Raw genomic sequence first — 16,316 nt, 5'->3', positions numbered from 1 at the left:
TTTATTAATCGATTTTGATTATTTTTGGTGTGTGGACTTTTGCTTTCAATCTACACATTTTGGTGTTATACAGAGTGTTTTTTTAAACCAGCAACTCCTACAAAATTGATGTATGTTAATATCCATTCATAACTTTTCCCTCTTTCGGGAAATAATTATGACAATGACAACTATTTTTAATTGGATAAGTGATACCATTTGGAAGTTTTTGGACCTCTTGTAGAATTTTGATTAAATGAGCGGTTTGGGTACAATAAATATTTTTTGAATGGCTACATTATCTTGCCATCCATATTACAGTACTTAACAAAGTGCTAGTAGTCATTGATTTTGTAGGCTGATTGTTAGCAGACGCCATTAGAACCGGTAGATCCATCTTTCCTGACTACATAATTACTGACACTTTATTGATCAATATTATTGACTCATTTGAGGGCTACTGTTTTTTTTTACCATATATTGCGTCAATAATATTGCTTCAATAATATTGACCGTGTAAGGGACCCTTTACGGTTTTTCTAACGAGTTATCTTAGTCATTGACTAGATGTATGACAGATATAACACAATTCGAGGCATTAGTGTGCAGAGTAGTTTCCTGCAATATTTTTACTTAATATAATCTGAGCGATGCATAATATATTAAAAGTATTATGACGCCAGGCTATTTTTTAAATTAAGCAAACACTTTATCCAAGAAGAAAATAAAATATTTCTAAATGGTGTCCTTCATCTGATTTTTGTATCTTGAAATAAACTTTTCAACATTATGCCTGATAATACTGTATCTCAAAAGCGAAGCGTGTTTTGACACATACTTATCGGAACTTTTTTTGTTAATTTATGAAGTATATCTGCCATAAAAGTTTTGATTTTAAAATAGTTTCTGAGGCGTTTAAAGAATAGATTCTTTTTATGCAATCAGTTCTAGATGAGTAGTTGATTATTACTGGTTAATGTGGTTGTTTAATAATATAGTATAATTTTTTTTTAATTTGTTATTCATTCAATAACAGTTCTTTAACTTTTCTTTTGTAAATAGTATTTCTACTGGCTTATTTTGACAGTAGAAATATTAATAATTTTAGATACTGAACCCTCTTAAGATAAAATTAGGTCAATTATGGAACCGTTAGGAATATATTGTTTTTAAATTAAATTAGTCGTAAATATTTCAGATCAGCTTCATATAAGTATTAGTTGTTTTTCTTAACATAACAAAAAAACGATGGTAGTTTTAACATTTTATTTAAAAAATAACCAAATTGACAGTAATTTTTGAAGATTGGTTTTTATTCATTTTCAATTCAATTTTGTAGAATTTTCCATGGGCCACTGTTCATCCACATCTGTTATTTGCCACTGGAAGAAACATTGTACATAAATATTAATTTAATTCATTTAAGAATTATTAAAGAAACGTAATTTACTACAAAAGAAAATTGAGCCAATGTAAAAATTATTTTCAGTTATAGGCTATGAACAGTATTTACATAGGAGTTTCATATTAATGATTTAGCAAAAGAATATATAGGTATTTGTTTGGAAAGAATTATAGTCAAATTAGTTTCAAACAATTTTGAAGTTATGGACTGACAAAAGAACAAAAATTCATTTTTGAATATTAATTTCGTCAGTTTTTAGAACTTACTATCCTCCACCATGTGATCCAGCAGAAGCTTGAGCTGATGCTGATGCTGATGCATGACTTCCGCCGAAACCTCCTCCTCCTCCTTGGTGACCTGGGGAATAAACATATGTTGAGTTTTAAATTTAAATTATTGGGAAACCAACACTAGTTACCTATTTTAGCCAACAGTTAATCTGTATCATTATCAACTCAACATAAATTTCTCTAGCAATCAGAGTTACTGAATTAATCATTAACTACTTATAAAAGCTTGCTTGAATGAATATACTGGGTGACGACTTTAGCTGACGACCTGATTAAAAAAGCGAAGGTTCACAAAATTTGTTTATAATTTTTAATATATATTTTTAATATATATAATTTCTATATATAATGACAGTCAGCATTTTTCAGAATTCCAGATTTTATCCAAGGAACCTGTGGTCAAGCGTTGTTTTCAGGGACACCCTGTAGAAGATAATTCATTTGAAATAAATGAATGCTCATTGTTTGAATTGCTTCAAAATTTTAAAATGAGGAATTCAGTAACGTTAATATTATAGACGAATTAAATTAAATTATATAATATTATAAAATTAATATCCATGTACCTATCTTTCTCTGTCCTTATTAATTTACTTTTAATGTAACGATTAATACCAAGTTTCATTTTCCCATAATATCACGTTCTAAAAAATTATTTGCCTGTGGAATTCTCTGAAAATTGAACAAACCCTTGTTTAAAGAGGATTATCTGTTAAAAGTGATTACTTTTTCACAAGTATGTCACATCTAATATACAGGATGTCTCAGGGTTAAGTTGACAAACTTTGAAGATGTGTTCCTCTGGTCAAAATAAGTAAAAAATGTATATACACAGGCCCGGAAACGTTTTGCTTTCGAGATACAGGATATCCAGAATTCCATAAAAATAATGATGTCTCTTAATATCTAGAAAGCGAATATTTAAGTAAAACTTGATGTGACCTATCATTAGAAAATTTTTTGCATTATGTCTCTATAATAAGTATTACTATCCATCAGTGGAGATGATATGGGTAGGCGGTTNGACGACCTGATTAAAAAAGCGAAGGTTCACAAAATTTGTTTATAATTTTTAATATATATTTTTAATATATATAATTTCTATATATAATGACAGTCAGCATTTTTCAGAATTCCAGATTTTCGATGTCGTTAAGTGTTTTGGAAATTCTAGGTCATTTGAATCAAGTCATTTTTTAATAGTATAAAATAAAGATACAATGTAATTATCAATAATAAAAAGCATTATCGTACATATTTTAAATTTTCCATTGGATGAAAGATGCAAATTGGTACACTACTGAATTTTCTGGATTTTCAATGATTGTTACATTGCATTTAAAATTGCATTTGCAACAAAAAACTTTTATACACTTTTTTGTGAAACATAATTTAAGAATTATTTTCGATTTATGGAATTGTGATGTGTTTTTTAAATTGAAAAAATAATAACTCAAAAATATTTTTCTTTTTCCAAAGCACTCAGTATTGTCGAAATCTTAGGATTGTTATTGGTGAAGGTATCTCCTAGTAAATTTGTCACTGGTTGAAAGAAGATTAATTGGTAGTATTTGTGCTCTTTCATTTAGATCACTCTGTATACTAACAAAGACTGATGTAAGGTTATAATATTTTCTTTAATTTGAAAAACTTACCTCCACCTCCTCCGAAGTTGCCGCCTCCTCCACCGAGGCTACCCCCACCAAATCCTGGAAAAATGTTAAGAATATTAATTTCCTTTCACTTTTAAATGTACACACTTGTATTAATCAATTATTTTAATCAAACATAACCGTAATAATACAGAATTTAACAAAAAAAAAGGTTTTCTTATCTCAGTTAGACACGAATTATATCTGAGTGGACACGAGATATATATCAACTTTAAATTTTATTAATTAATTTGAAGATTATTTCTTTGTATCAATGAATTACATTATTTTTTCTATTCATTGTGTAATAAATATATGAAAAATATCAATATACTGCTCTTATAAAAAAATATACTACGGAAACGCAACGATTTCGATGTGCAGGATGCTCAAAATTAATGAAAGTATATGTTTTATTTTTAATTGGAAAAAATAAGAAGGAAGTAATTTGAGTGAGATAAAATGGTTACTTTACTATCATTATTAAAAAATAATGGATAATAAGTCAGAAATGGTTTTGCCATTTGTATCAGAAACAGTGCATCTTAACATATTTTATAAAACGTTTAGTGTTCAGATCATAGCAGTCTTGTTTGAAATACTTACTCTTATATATAAAAAAGTACGTGACAAAAATTAAAATTGAATTAACTTTAAATTTTATACTTTATATTTATGTAAATTGTGTCAAGCTTTAACAATAGAGAAACTAATGAAATGTAAGTGTTGTTTGGATAACTCATTCTTGATTTTAATACATTTTTAACACGACAAGCTGAAGGTCACATCAACTATTTATTACTATCGTAACTGCCACTTAATGCAAAAAATATATTTTAATTTCAATTTGCAGGCATATTTCCACAAAATCTAGAAATGGTGTGACCTGAATTATTCATCTATCAAAAGAAAATTATTTCAAAATTTAAAAGTGTCTTACCTCCTTTACCACCACCACCACCTAGGCCACTACCACCACCTAGGCCACCGCCTGATCCACCACCGCCTCCTAAGCCACCACCGCCTCCAAATCCACCGCCTCCTCCGAATCCACCGCCACCGCCTTTACCGAATCCACCGCCGCCACCGCCGCCTCCACCACCACCTCCGCCAAATCCGCCGCCGCCTTTACCATACGTGCCTCGTCGTTGACGAACTAGGTATTTTGGAGCAGCATCTCTGGTATCCTGCAATAAAATAATAGATGTGAAAATATACCTTTAAAAATATGTAAAATGTATGTATATGTAAAAAATCTTCTGATTACTAATTATGTATTTATTTAAGATTTAAAACATTATTTAGTTTGTATTCGATATAATGTATTACATTTTAAATATACAGGGCTAGAAAATCCACATGGTCTATCTGCCTTTACATGAGAGCGACAAAGTAAAGTAAAGAAATCCGTGCGATAGACAAGGATGGCTATAGTGAAGACGTTTCATAATCTGAATAGCCACCGCCCGTTTCGGGTTAGAAGTGGGAGTGACTATTCAGATTATGAAACGTCTTCAATGTAACCATCCTTGTCTATCGTACGGATTTCTATGACTTACTTTATCGCTCTCACGTAACGGCCGATGTACCATGGGGACTTTCCGAACCTGTATAGTACTTTTTCAAATATTATCTCTTTTCTGCTATAATATGTGTCGATATACTTTTAAATGTTTTAAATATTATCTGTGGCGTTTAATAACTGACATGATGATGCCTTTTAATATTTTTTGCAAACTGCTTTAAAATCAAAATATTCCAAGCATATCAATTTTCTTAATTATCGCCACACCTCAATTAACATTTTACAAGGGTCAAAAAAATATTTATTTTATCAAGGTGTCTATGAAAAGTGGGTTCCAGTAATCCATTTTTAGTGATATGAGCCATAGCCATGAACAATAGTCGAAATGTGTTCCAATTTTAAAACTGACGCTTTAACTGGTTCGATTAACTTATTATTAAATGAAATGAGGGATAATAGATTATTTTTAAGAGGTCATATACTTGTAAGTCAGACTTCTAGTCTTGTGACCTTTTGATTAAATTTGACCTATCAAATACCCTTGTAAAAGAGAGTTAAATTAAGGGGCAATTTGAGTATAAGGTGTGCGATAAGCATCAAATATTATCATCCCTTTGGTTTATTTAAAATTATTGATTTTAAATGACTATATAAGGTATGTATTAATATACGTATTAACTTTTTTTTTGTTAATTCTAACGTATGCTGTGGCTCTAACCACAATATTGAGATATTGCGGTTGCAGTCGTGAACTGTATCGTTACAAATATTATGTAAGTTGTGTATGTATTATTTCAATGTTTATTTAAAATCAGATCATTAAATCCAATAGGAGTTTCTATATACTTATGAAATATTTAATTTTATAAATTAATATTATCAGGTAAAGTATGGTTTTAATAATAATAGGTGGGAAATTGCAAGGTTTTAATTTTTTTTTAAGTTCTCAACTCAAGCCAATTATCCGATATTAACAAAATATATAACACTAAATACATTGTAAAGGATAAAAAATTGGTACACTTGAAATTAAAGCAGCATTTCTCTTGCTCAAATTTAAGAACATTTTGACATACGGGGTGTATCTAAAAGATCTTTACAAAAGTGCAGCACACATTCTCTCGATCAAAATAAGTCGATTTAAATTAACTTACCTCAATACAAATGTGCTTAGTAGGGACGTTAGCCCTGAAGTGTCAATTTTTAAATTGTTTTTTTGTTGTAAATTTAAAATAACTTATGCGATCTTGTTACATTTGGTACCTTGACATAGCTTTATGGAAGAAAAAGTAAATAAATAGAACAGGGATATTTTTGTAAATGAATATTTCTACGCATAAGTCGTTTTAATTTTATAATAAAAAAAACCAGTTTAAAAATTGATAACTTCATGGCCATTTGGAGCCTAAATTGAGCACATTTTTTGTACTGAGATAAATTTATTTAAATCGACTCATTTTGATCCAAAGAGCATGTGGTAGAATTTTGTAAACTCACAAAAGAGATACCCTGTATAAGTATTCATCCTTAAAGCTCCAGTTTTTGACATACAGGGTGTTAATGATTTAAAAAATAGGGTATCGGCATATCCATCAGAATTAAGACATCTTTAAGAGAGTAAGGAGAATTTTGAACACATTTCGTAAAATTATGTAAATAAATTCTGCATTTATTCAAACGAATTATCTTTAAGAATGGCCAATTTGTACCAAATGTTTTGCAAAAATAATAATATATTTTTTTTACAATTAAATTTGAGTGTACAAAATGACGAAAATTTTTTTTCAATGATGTGCATTAATTTTTGAATAAAATGTAACCAGCATATCGCATGTCTACACCAATGCTTTAAGCTGAGCCTCGGTTCGTTCACATTGAACGTCATTTTATTTATGTATTTTCCACGTGAAATTTCGTTTTAATATTTTATTTGTTCAAAAGGGATTTAGATAGATACTTTTTTTTTCAGTACCCTTTGTATCAAAAGGCTTCAAGGGCAAATCTGTATATAATACAATTTTCCTAAATATTGTAGTATACCACCAAATAATAATATTAGGAAGAATATTAATGTTTAATTTTGGATTACAACGAAGAAATTATTTTTATGCAAATTATTAAGGGGTTTTAGTATTCATAGTGAACGGTATTTTAAAAAAAAAATGTATGAAAAATGAATTGTCACACGTACCTCAGCAGGGATAGGGCGAATCAGCAAGTACGAATGCTTCTTTCCGTAGCTTGGACCGTCACTAATGAGGTTGGAAGATTCATAGTCGAAAGCTTCTGGTTTCTGCCTTGGTGGTGAAATAATGTCCAGGAGATAAACTACTCCTACCGGCCTTGGCAATGCGTTGGCGATGGCGACTTCTTGTTCCGCTTGGCTGCTGCAGATGCTAGCAGCGGCTAGCAATGTAAGTGCTACTAACCACCTCATGGTTGGTTATGTGTTCCTCTGCCAGTTATCTCCGTTTTTATAGTGCCTTCGCTGTTATGTAACAATACGAGGCACTAATTCGTTCGCTTTGTAAAAAAGTAGGCAAATATATGTCTCTGATTAATGAGGGGATATTTTGATGTAAAAAACAATTTTGGTGGTTCAGAAGCGATCCTAAGCAAATAAATTCGTAGGTTCATCATTAAGTTGGCAAATACTGATTATTTGTTAATTTAAAATTGTTAGTACATGGGGATTTTTCAATTTGGAGTTATATATATATATTTTTATCCTTACTCGCAAAAGTGAATTAATTTAATTTAAAATATATAACACCTAACTCCTTAAAAACTTTTAAAAGTGAATAGGAAGAGCTTTAACAGAAACGCATCTTATTACACAAAATAAAAAAATATTTATTAAAAATGTCAACGAGGCTATATTCATAGAATCAGTTATTCTTTTATTGACGTCAGGGAACACATTTTATTTAATTTTTGAAATTGTGTTCTTTTTATTTAGACCTTAAGTGGTGCAACCTGTTTAAGAATTATAACTAGTCAACTGTTTATTTTTAACATAGAAACTAGATACATGGATTTCGATAAAGTGATCCTAACTGGTATGCATCTATTTCAGTTTCTTTGGAACAAACTTTATTACTTAAGTTAGTTGCTATTTTCAATACAACATTGGAAATGAACACTTTTTTAAACACATTAAAAAAATGAGAATATTGCAATATTTCTATCAAGATATATTCTTCCATTTTCTTTTTATTTAATAAAATGAGTATATACTGATAAAAATTTTATGTAAATTACGCACTAGATCATTGATTATTTCGACGCCATAGTCGGTAATGTAAAATTTACATCATACAGGTAAAGTTACACGAAGCATGTAAATTTACACTTTTTCATGTAAAGTGTAATTTTACTAAGAAACTGGAAAACTAGATAGTACTTTTAAGAAAAAAAATCTGGCCATTATCTTGTAATATTTTTAGAAAGAATATCTTTTTTATATATTTAAATATTTTTCAAGGCAGGTTACGAGTATCTAAGTGAAAATAAGAGAAAAGTACATTGAATAAACTTAAGAAGATTTATTAATGGAGTAATGGAGTAATGACACATTTTTTTTATAGTAAAATATATATTTCTGCATTTTACCTAAAGATAAGTAACAATATATACTTATCAAAGACAAATGAGATTCTTCTATAAAATCGACTTTTAATTTAAAATAATTATATATAAGGAAAAACATTCTTTATGTATTTTCTGGAACAAGTTTTACTTTCCATTTATATGAAGATATTTTCTGGATAAAAATTTTGTTTACAGGTGCATTTTAAGGTAGAATCTTTGAACCATTTCGAGAAAAATGTCCACTTCTACAGAACATTAAACTGAAAACAAAATATAGTGTAACTAAAAAAATAAATAAATAGGTTTTAAATAGTAAGCTCCAATCTAGATGTCTGCGTATAAGGGTTAGGCAAAGTTCAATATGGTTATTATTCATGTTTCTTTTCAATAACTTCAAATGAGGGTAAACCGAGAAATGTATGTAATATACACAAAGTTATATTTACTCAGTATTTATTTATTACGTTATATTTAGGTAGTTAAAACACTGTTATATTATTACGCCACAAATGAATATAAACATGCCTACTGAACAACACAGTTTTCTGCACACGCGCGGTAACACCACACCAGGTGAACACATGATTAATCTGATTGGTCGAACCAAATTAGGTCATGTAAATTCACATTTTTATGCGTATATTTACCTCAAATACAATAACAACACATGAATAATTAGGAATAATAGATTTTAAAATGTACAACATAAAAGGTAAGAATACATAGCAAAATTAAAATATACATTCAAACGTGTAGTTTTACACAATGTATGTTCAATTTATTTATATCTATTTTTGGTGTAGCTACAAAAATCATTACAAATATGTAAAGATCCCATGTAAATTTTCACAAATTTTTACAGTGTATATTTAAATTTTTACTCATAGATACTTATTCATATGATTACCATGAATTTATCATTTTTATTAAAATAAAAAAAAGTTTGTTCGAAGTTTTTGTAAATCATTATTAAAATTAATATTTATGTGTTGAATATGTGATTAATGTTCTCATAAACTTTTAGACAAAATTATTATACCACCAACAATGGATCCCAATTTTAATAAAGTTGATTTTCCTGAGTACGACCAATCTGATCTTGACGATCTTTTTTTATGTTACAACTTTATCCCTCAATAACAATCTCAAGAGAGCAGCTAATATTCAAATTTTAGGTTTGAACATTTACAGTGTGTCTCAATATTCCGTATAACCAAAGGTGTTTTATTTAGCCGTTAGAGGGCATCACATTTCAAGCAAAAATGTTTATTTTTTTTTTAAATATATTTTGCTCATATTTTTTTGAGGTTGTTTTCCTCAAGTTTTGTCTCTCTTGTTGATTTTTTAATTTTACTGTAATTAATTAATTTATGAATCGTTACCTACAAATCTAATTATCATAAAAAATTGATTTATTTTATATTTAAAATTAAATAATATTTTATGGGATTCAGAATCTTGCAGTCTAATCAGTTGGAAATAGTCACAATTTCAGAGACAAGAAGTCGAAAAAATAAATCATCTTTTGCAAATTCTATGAATTTAAATGTTCCTCGAATTAAAATAATTATATGGTTTGATAATCACAATTTACAGAATGGGAATGCTCTGATAAGAGCGCAATTGTTTTTGTCAAATTATGTTACTATGAAAATTATGACTAATAAATAAATACCGATACGATTACAAAAATTACTCAAAATTTAAAGATCTTTCATATGACCGCATTTTCAGGTTCCAGGAACCAAAAAATTTCTTGGTTTCGCCACGCCATCTATAGAGAATGATTTGAACTAACAATTCTGCCTGCAATTTGAAGCTATTCGACAACCCCAGTTTCTGGAACTAAAATGAATTTCTTCATTTCGGAGATATTGGCAGCGGGAGTGTTAAATGGCACACCCTGTATACAAGAATATTATCGTATCAAGTTTTGCTAACTTTGTGCGGGCTCTAGCGCCTAAACGAAGCAACTTTAGATAGAGATAAGTGTTGTTAAATATTGGGGCACCTGGTACCTGATGCAAGGGAGTAAATAATCTTTTTGCGAAATATGAAATCCTCTATTGCGCCAGCTAAAATATTCTTTGTTTTCTTGAATCAACTGTAGTTTCATTTTTTCTGATACAGATCATGTCATTATCTTTTCATTGTTTTACTTTAACTGCAAATATCAATTAATAATTGTGCGATATTAATGTGACTCAAAACGCAAAATCTTTAAAAATGATGGAGCTATAGCTGGATTCAAGTAGATATTCGTTATTTAGTTAGCGCACTGTATAGGGTGTGCCAAACATCTGGGAAAAAATTCTGTATACCCCAAAAAATTAAAGATTCAACATAAAATAAAAAAAACAGTCGTAAACAGATTATGTTTAATATTGTCTAAGATTTATTACTACATAACATAAAAAGGAAAAAGTGGCCGCTTCTAATGTTAAGGATTATTTTTAGGAGGGGCAATTTTGTTCGAAGAGTAATGTTATAAAATCAGAAGCAGAACCTTCCCCGAAATACTTTTTTGAAATAAAAACATAATTTACATATACTGTATAAATTAGATAATTAAACATATTAAACAAAGTTGTTAAAATACCCACTTGGTAATTAATTTCAAACTACTATAATGATAATTGGTATAGCTGCTTACGTTCCCAATGACATCATGAAAACAAAACGCGAATTAAGATGAATGTAAATGAGGAAATTAATTGGCATAATCTGTGAGCAGCACAATGCGTTATATGTAAATAGTAAATACCTTTTTTGCACTGTTCTCACCTACTTTTAGACTGTAGATTCTATTAACATAAATTCTGCATGGGGATCAAGATCCTACTCGTGTCAAGAGGTAAATTTAAGGAATCATCAAGATATTTTTACTATATTTAGATATAATGTACGATGGCGAAAATTGACTAAAACTTAACATTCAACAATATTTCCCTGTTTTATTAGTGTCAGAATAACAAGAAATTCGCACCAGTAACGATAAAATTAAAATGTTGCAGTATAATTCGTGTAATCATTAATAAATAATTTATTTAAAAATAATTGCAGAAAATTTAACGCTGCACCTACTTGGTGCTACTACTATAATATACAGGGTGTTTCAATTAAAACTTCCCACCTGGGAAATATAGGAATTTAAAAAAAAAACAAAAAAATGTAAGACACGTGATGACGTAGGTTTTGGTGTCTTGAAAGCTACCCCTTAGGCAGGGGCATAAAATATGTTGAGTGACACCTCATTTGAAAGCTTTTTCAATTCTGCCCACGATAACATATGACTTTTTAAATTTTGGTTTGGATATGGCAATAAAATCATCACTTACAGAATAAGACAAAATATCAATGAATAAGATAATGTTGTTTTATTAAATGTTCAAATTGGTTTCCCTCCGTTTCCATACAATAAAAACCTTTTTGCTCTACTTCCGAAAGAACATTTCGAAGCATTTTGGGCGTTATCTGACGACATCTTCGGTCGTGTTGCGTAAATTTTCGACTTTAAATGTCCCCTTAGAAAAAAGTCTAAGGACGTTAGATCTGCCGATCTGGGAGACCACTCAACTGAACGTCTGCGTCCTATCCAGTGACTTGAAAAGTTCTGATTAAGAAAATCCCTTACATCTACGACATAATGTGGTGGAGCACCATCCTGCTGAAACCCCTTTTCTCTTCTGGCAAAGCGTTGTCATTTTCCAATACTTCCACAATCATTTGGTAGATTAATATTCGTTTCCAGTGGATTTAGATACATGTTTCCATTCAGATTTCCAAGTAGGAAGAAAGGCCCTATGAGGTGGTCTCAAACATTCAATTTCCTCGGATGCTGCGTATGAGTTTCATGAAAAATGCGTGGATTTTCATCACTCCTGTACTGATAATTATGGCGGTTGACTCTACCATCCAGTTGGAACGTAGATACATTCATCGGAAAAACAGATTGAGTACCAAAAATTTGGATTCCTTCCAGCACGATCCATTCATTTCTTCACAGAACTGCAAGGGGCGATCAGGATTGTCTTCATTAATTTCTTGTACCAAATTAATTTTGAATGGGTGATACTTATGAATTTTTAAGATTTGGCGGCAACTAGGTACAGAAATTCCTGAAGTACTTAAGTCTCTGGAGACTCAAATTTGGTTCCATTCTAATGTGACTTAGGACAGCTACCTGATTACCCACATTACGTACGACCGGTTCACGTTGATGCTTTCTGTTTGCAACCGATCCAGTTTCCAAAAATTTGTGCACTAAATCCAGGACGTACCGATGCGAAGTGTTTTTGTCAGGATGACGATCTTTAAAAATCCGTGCTGACTGCCGTGCACAGTCATTATTCTTGTAGAACAAACCAATTATTTCAACTTTTCTCGCAATTGTATAAACCATTTTCACGAATTGGAATTCAATCGATGGTGATGATTTTACGGGATATTGTCTGTACAAGACAAGACGAGACAATATTGTCTCGTTTAAAGCAAAACTGGTAAAAAAGTTGAACTGATAGAGTATGAAGATTTTGAATTGACATAAACGAAAAATCAAAACAAATTTTTTTATCGAGTAATTGCTGAAGAATAAATAAAAAATATTGGCGCACTATTTTTAAATTTAACTTTAGTATAATATATGTATCAGGTAGTCTCACTGTTAGTTGAAAGCCAACATTGCTATCATTTCTACATTTTCTTCCAACAGCCTGGTCCTTCTGTCCGTGATGACAATGTTGTAGGTGTTGAAAAATCGCTCCGCATCAACAGTATATACAGGACATCATAAACTTTGAATTGCCGCTTTTGCAAAATTGAGATGAATGTAATAAAACCTGAAGAACATCGGGAGTGTCTTTTTTATCTGCTGCAGCTAAGAGTTGTCGATGAAAGTGAGTATATCCATTAATAACCTCATCTTGCGGGAAATTTTTTAAAAATTGAATTTTGGAAAACTTTGCGACTGTGTGGCAATAGCTATAGAGGAACAAAATAGTGTACCAATGTGTTGGTAGACTTCGTTCGTTTCATTAGATTTCATGTGAAGGATTAATTTATTCTCAGATTTTACAAGAAGCGCATCGCTTCGCCTTTATTTTCATATTTCGCATATATTCCCACTTTTTCCGTAACTTCCCATTTATTCGCAGTTATTTCGTAAATACGAAAATTACGTATCCCTAGTCATTAGTAGACTGAATAGTTCATAAGGATTTTTCTGCAGAACTGTATAAATAATATAAGCTGTGAAGATCACAGGGTCAAACACAGGTCCACATGGTGCTCCTATACTGAGAGTGATATAGTTGACTTTAAATTATTCTGATTTACATATTACTGTACGTAAGATACTAGTTATTAAATCACTGCTTTGAATTGGATAACAGTAAAAACACAACTTGTTTACAACACAACTGTCAATTGTTTGTTCAGGTGCTCTATCATGTTTGAACCATATGAGGAATATCTGGAATTTGTGGATGAGGAAACACAACAGCTAAAGCGGGGATGAGTTCAAACTGAATAAAGTCTAAGTAGCGTTTTCCATTTAAATATTCTTCAAAAAAATAAGGTTCAAGAATTCGGTTTTCGACAATACCTGCCCAAACATTTATTTTTTGACGATGCAGTGCGCGACAGACTTGTGTCCAACGAGGATTTTCAGTTCCCCAGTACCTGCAGTTTTGTCTGTTTAGGTGACCATTTAAAACAGAAGTAGCATCATCAGAAAAAATAATCTTTTGGGTGAAGTTTTGATTACTCCTCTCAAGTCACAAAACTGCGTTCATCGGTCAAAATCGTCTTCTAATAGTTCATATATCAATTGAACTTATGACTTATATTTATTTTTTCTGAGTATTTGTGACACATATCCCGGTGACAAATTACAATTCCTGGAGGTTGCCCTAACGGTACATTGGGATTATTTACAGTTTCTAGTAACACATCTAGTTTCTGATACTTCTGCTGGACTTCCTTTAGGTAAATCTATAACCTGGCCGTGCTCAGCAAATTTAAATTCAATTTTGTTGACAGTAGATCTAGTAGCTGGAGGTCGATCAAGATTAATTACACACTTCTTGTTGAATACGCACTCTGTCTTTAAAACCAATCATCATAAATATTTCAATACGAATGACACGTAAAACTGACAAAATGACACTGACAAACTAATCGCCGGTGATAGTTTGATTTTTATTGTCACAAAATACTACATCAAAATGGTCTAGGGGCCAAGGAATGAAAAACTATTAATACGAAGGAAATTATTTTGTTTAGGATAAAATTTGGCATACCAGGTTGATTTTGTTGGCTTTTAAAAAAATGTTCAGAGTTGTTCAATTTAAACATTTTATTTCATTACCTGTGTGTATTTCAAAATATCAATTTTCAAACGTCATTATTACGAAAACCGCTTATTTTAGAGATATGTATGTTATACAAAAAGTGTTCTGAATTTACCGTACATTTCAAAAATGGCATAATATACAGAGTGTTCCATTAAAAAAATCAATGCGAGCCCAAGTTTCATTAATTTACGTCAAATATACAGGGTGTTATTTGAGTACGCGACCAAACTTCAAGGGGCGATTCTTTGAGTGATTCTATGACGAAAAGTTTATACAAATATAGGTCCGGTAAAGGTTCGTTTTCAAGTTGTCTTTAAAAAATTGTTATTTCGTAAAAACCTTAATAATCCTTTAACCGATTTTGTTGAAATTTGGCAGTGTTACTATGGTAGAAAGGAGTTAATTTAGCCTTAACTAGATTAAAATTATTCAGTCCAGTGGCGTCTCGGGGGCATCCTAACTAATATTTTTGACAAAAAAAATGTGCGCCACTGACTTTTTTAAACTTTTATAATTTTTTCCGCGTTAAACAACTAAAGATACAACTCTTTTGTCTCTTAAGTTTTTTGTTTCTGTTTTCTTTTTGGAGAAAAAAAGAAAATTAAAATCACTTTATTGCATGTCCCTGGAACAACATAATACATAATTAAAACTACCAAACTATTAAAAACTGAGGTGTACCTGTTAATTTTTCCATATGAGTAGTCTATTGTAGTCTTTTAAATTGTTATAAAAAATTAATGCAAGATAATTTTTTTATGTATTAGATATTAATTACCTATTAAACACTATTTTTTACGTCCTTACAGTTTTTGTGTTTAGCAAATACCCAACTTACTTAATTTGAAGCACATACGTATTTGGCATCTCCTTGTATGAAATATATTCTGTAAATTACCAGCACATTAGATGATGTAACCAAAACCTGTCTTGTTTATGAATTGATTGATGTCTTTAGTAGTGTTAAAGATAACGAACGCTTTCATTGTAGTTGGTTCCAGGAAAAGCAAACAACATTAAGGTGAAGGTCAGATATTCTGCGATGATCCAATCAGATAAAGTGTACATACCTATATTAAAGAGGTAAATAAATATTCCCACTAAAAGTCCCCTTAAAAAAATTATACTAGTCGATATGTTTTACTACGTAAATCATTTTTGTTACCTATATAAAAAAATTGTTTTTATTAACACTCGTCTCAGATGATGCAAATGAGGTTTAAATAAAATGTGCTTCAGTTTAAGTCTATTAGTAGTTATAAAAAATTATAAAGAATATGAAGATACAGGTTCAAATTATGTGTAATTAATATTGATGTTATATATGGAAATAAAGATTTGAATTAGACATATTTATATAATATAATTAATAACTAATAATTAATAATTAATAATTAATAATTAATTAAACAAATTTATGAATATTTTTTTCAGAAAAGAAAAAGGGTAGTTTTGAAAAAAAACTGTTTTTTAAGTGATTACAGATTGCACAAAAATTAATTAGAAATTTGTTTCAAAAAA

The 16,316-nt window shown here is 30.2% G+C and overlaps 1 protein-coding gene across 1 annotated transcript; it reads right to left on the bottom strand.

Moving 5' to 3' along the window:
• Positions 1-1,230: 1,230 nt before the first annotated feature.
• Positions 1,231-7,294, bottom strand: LOC108904951 (glycine-rich protein 5-like). Its single transcript, XM_018707679.1, has 5 exons — positions 7,043-7,294; positions 4,267-4,513; positions 3,330-3,383; positions 1,651-1,741; positions 1,231-1,361 (listed from the first exon to the last, which is right to left on the bottom strand). The coding sequence occupies exons 1-5, from the start codon at positions 7,286-7,288 to the stop codon at positions 1,352-1,354; spliced, it is 648 nt and encodes a 215-aa protein (XP_018563195.1). The 5' UTR covers positions 7,289-7,294; the 3' UTR covers positions 1,231-1,351.
• Between the last annotated feature and the right edge of the window lie 9,022 nt (positions 7,295-16,316).

The sequence above is a fragment of the Anoplophora glabripennis genome, unplaced genomic scaffold, assembly GCF_000390285.2.
Source record: "Anoplophora glabripennis isolate ALB-LARVAE unplaced genomic scaffold, Agla_2.0 scaffold98, whole genome shotgun sequence".
Taxonomy (NCBI): domain Eukaryota; kingdom Metazoa; phylum Arthropoda; class Insecta; order Coleoptera; family Cerambycidae; genus Anoplophora; species Anoplophora glabripennis.
The sequence above is the reverse complement of the archived record's forward strand: the minus strand, read 5'-3'. Positions and strand labels throughout refer to the sequence as shown.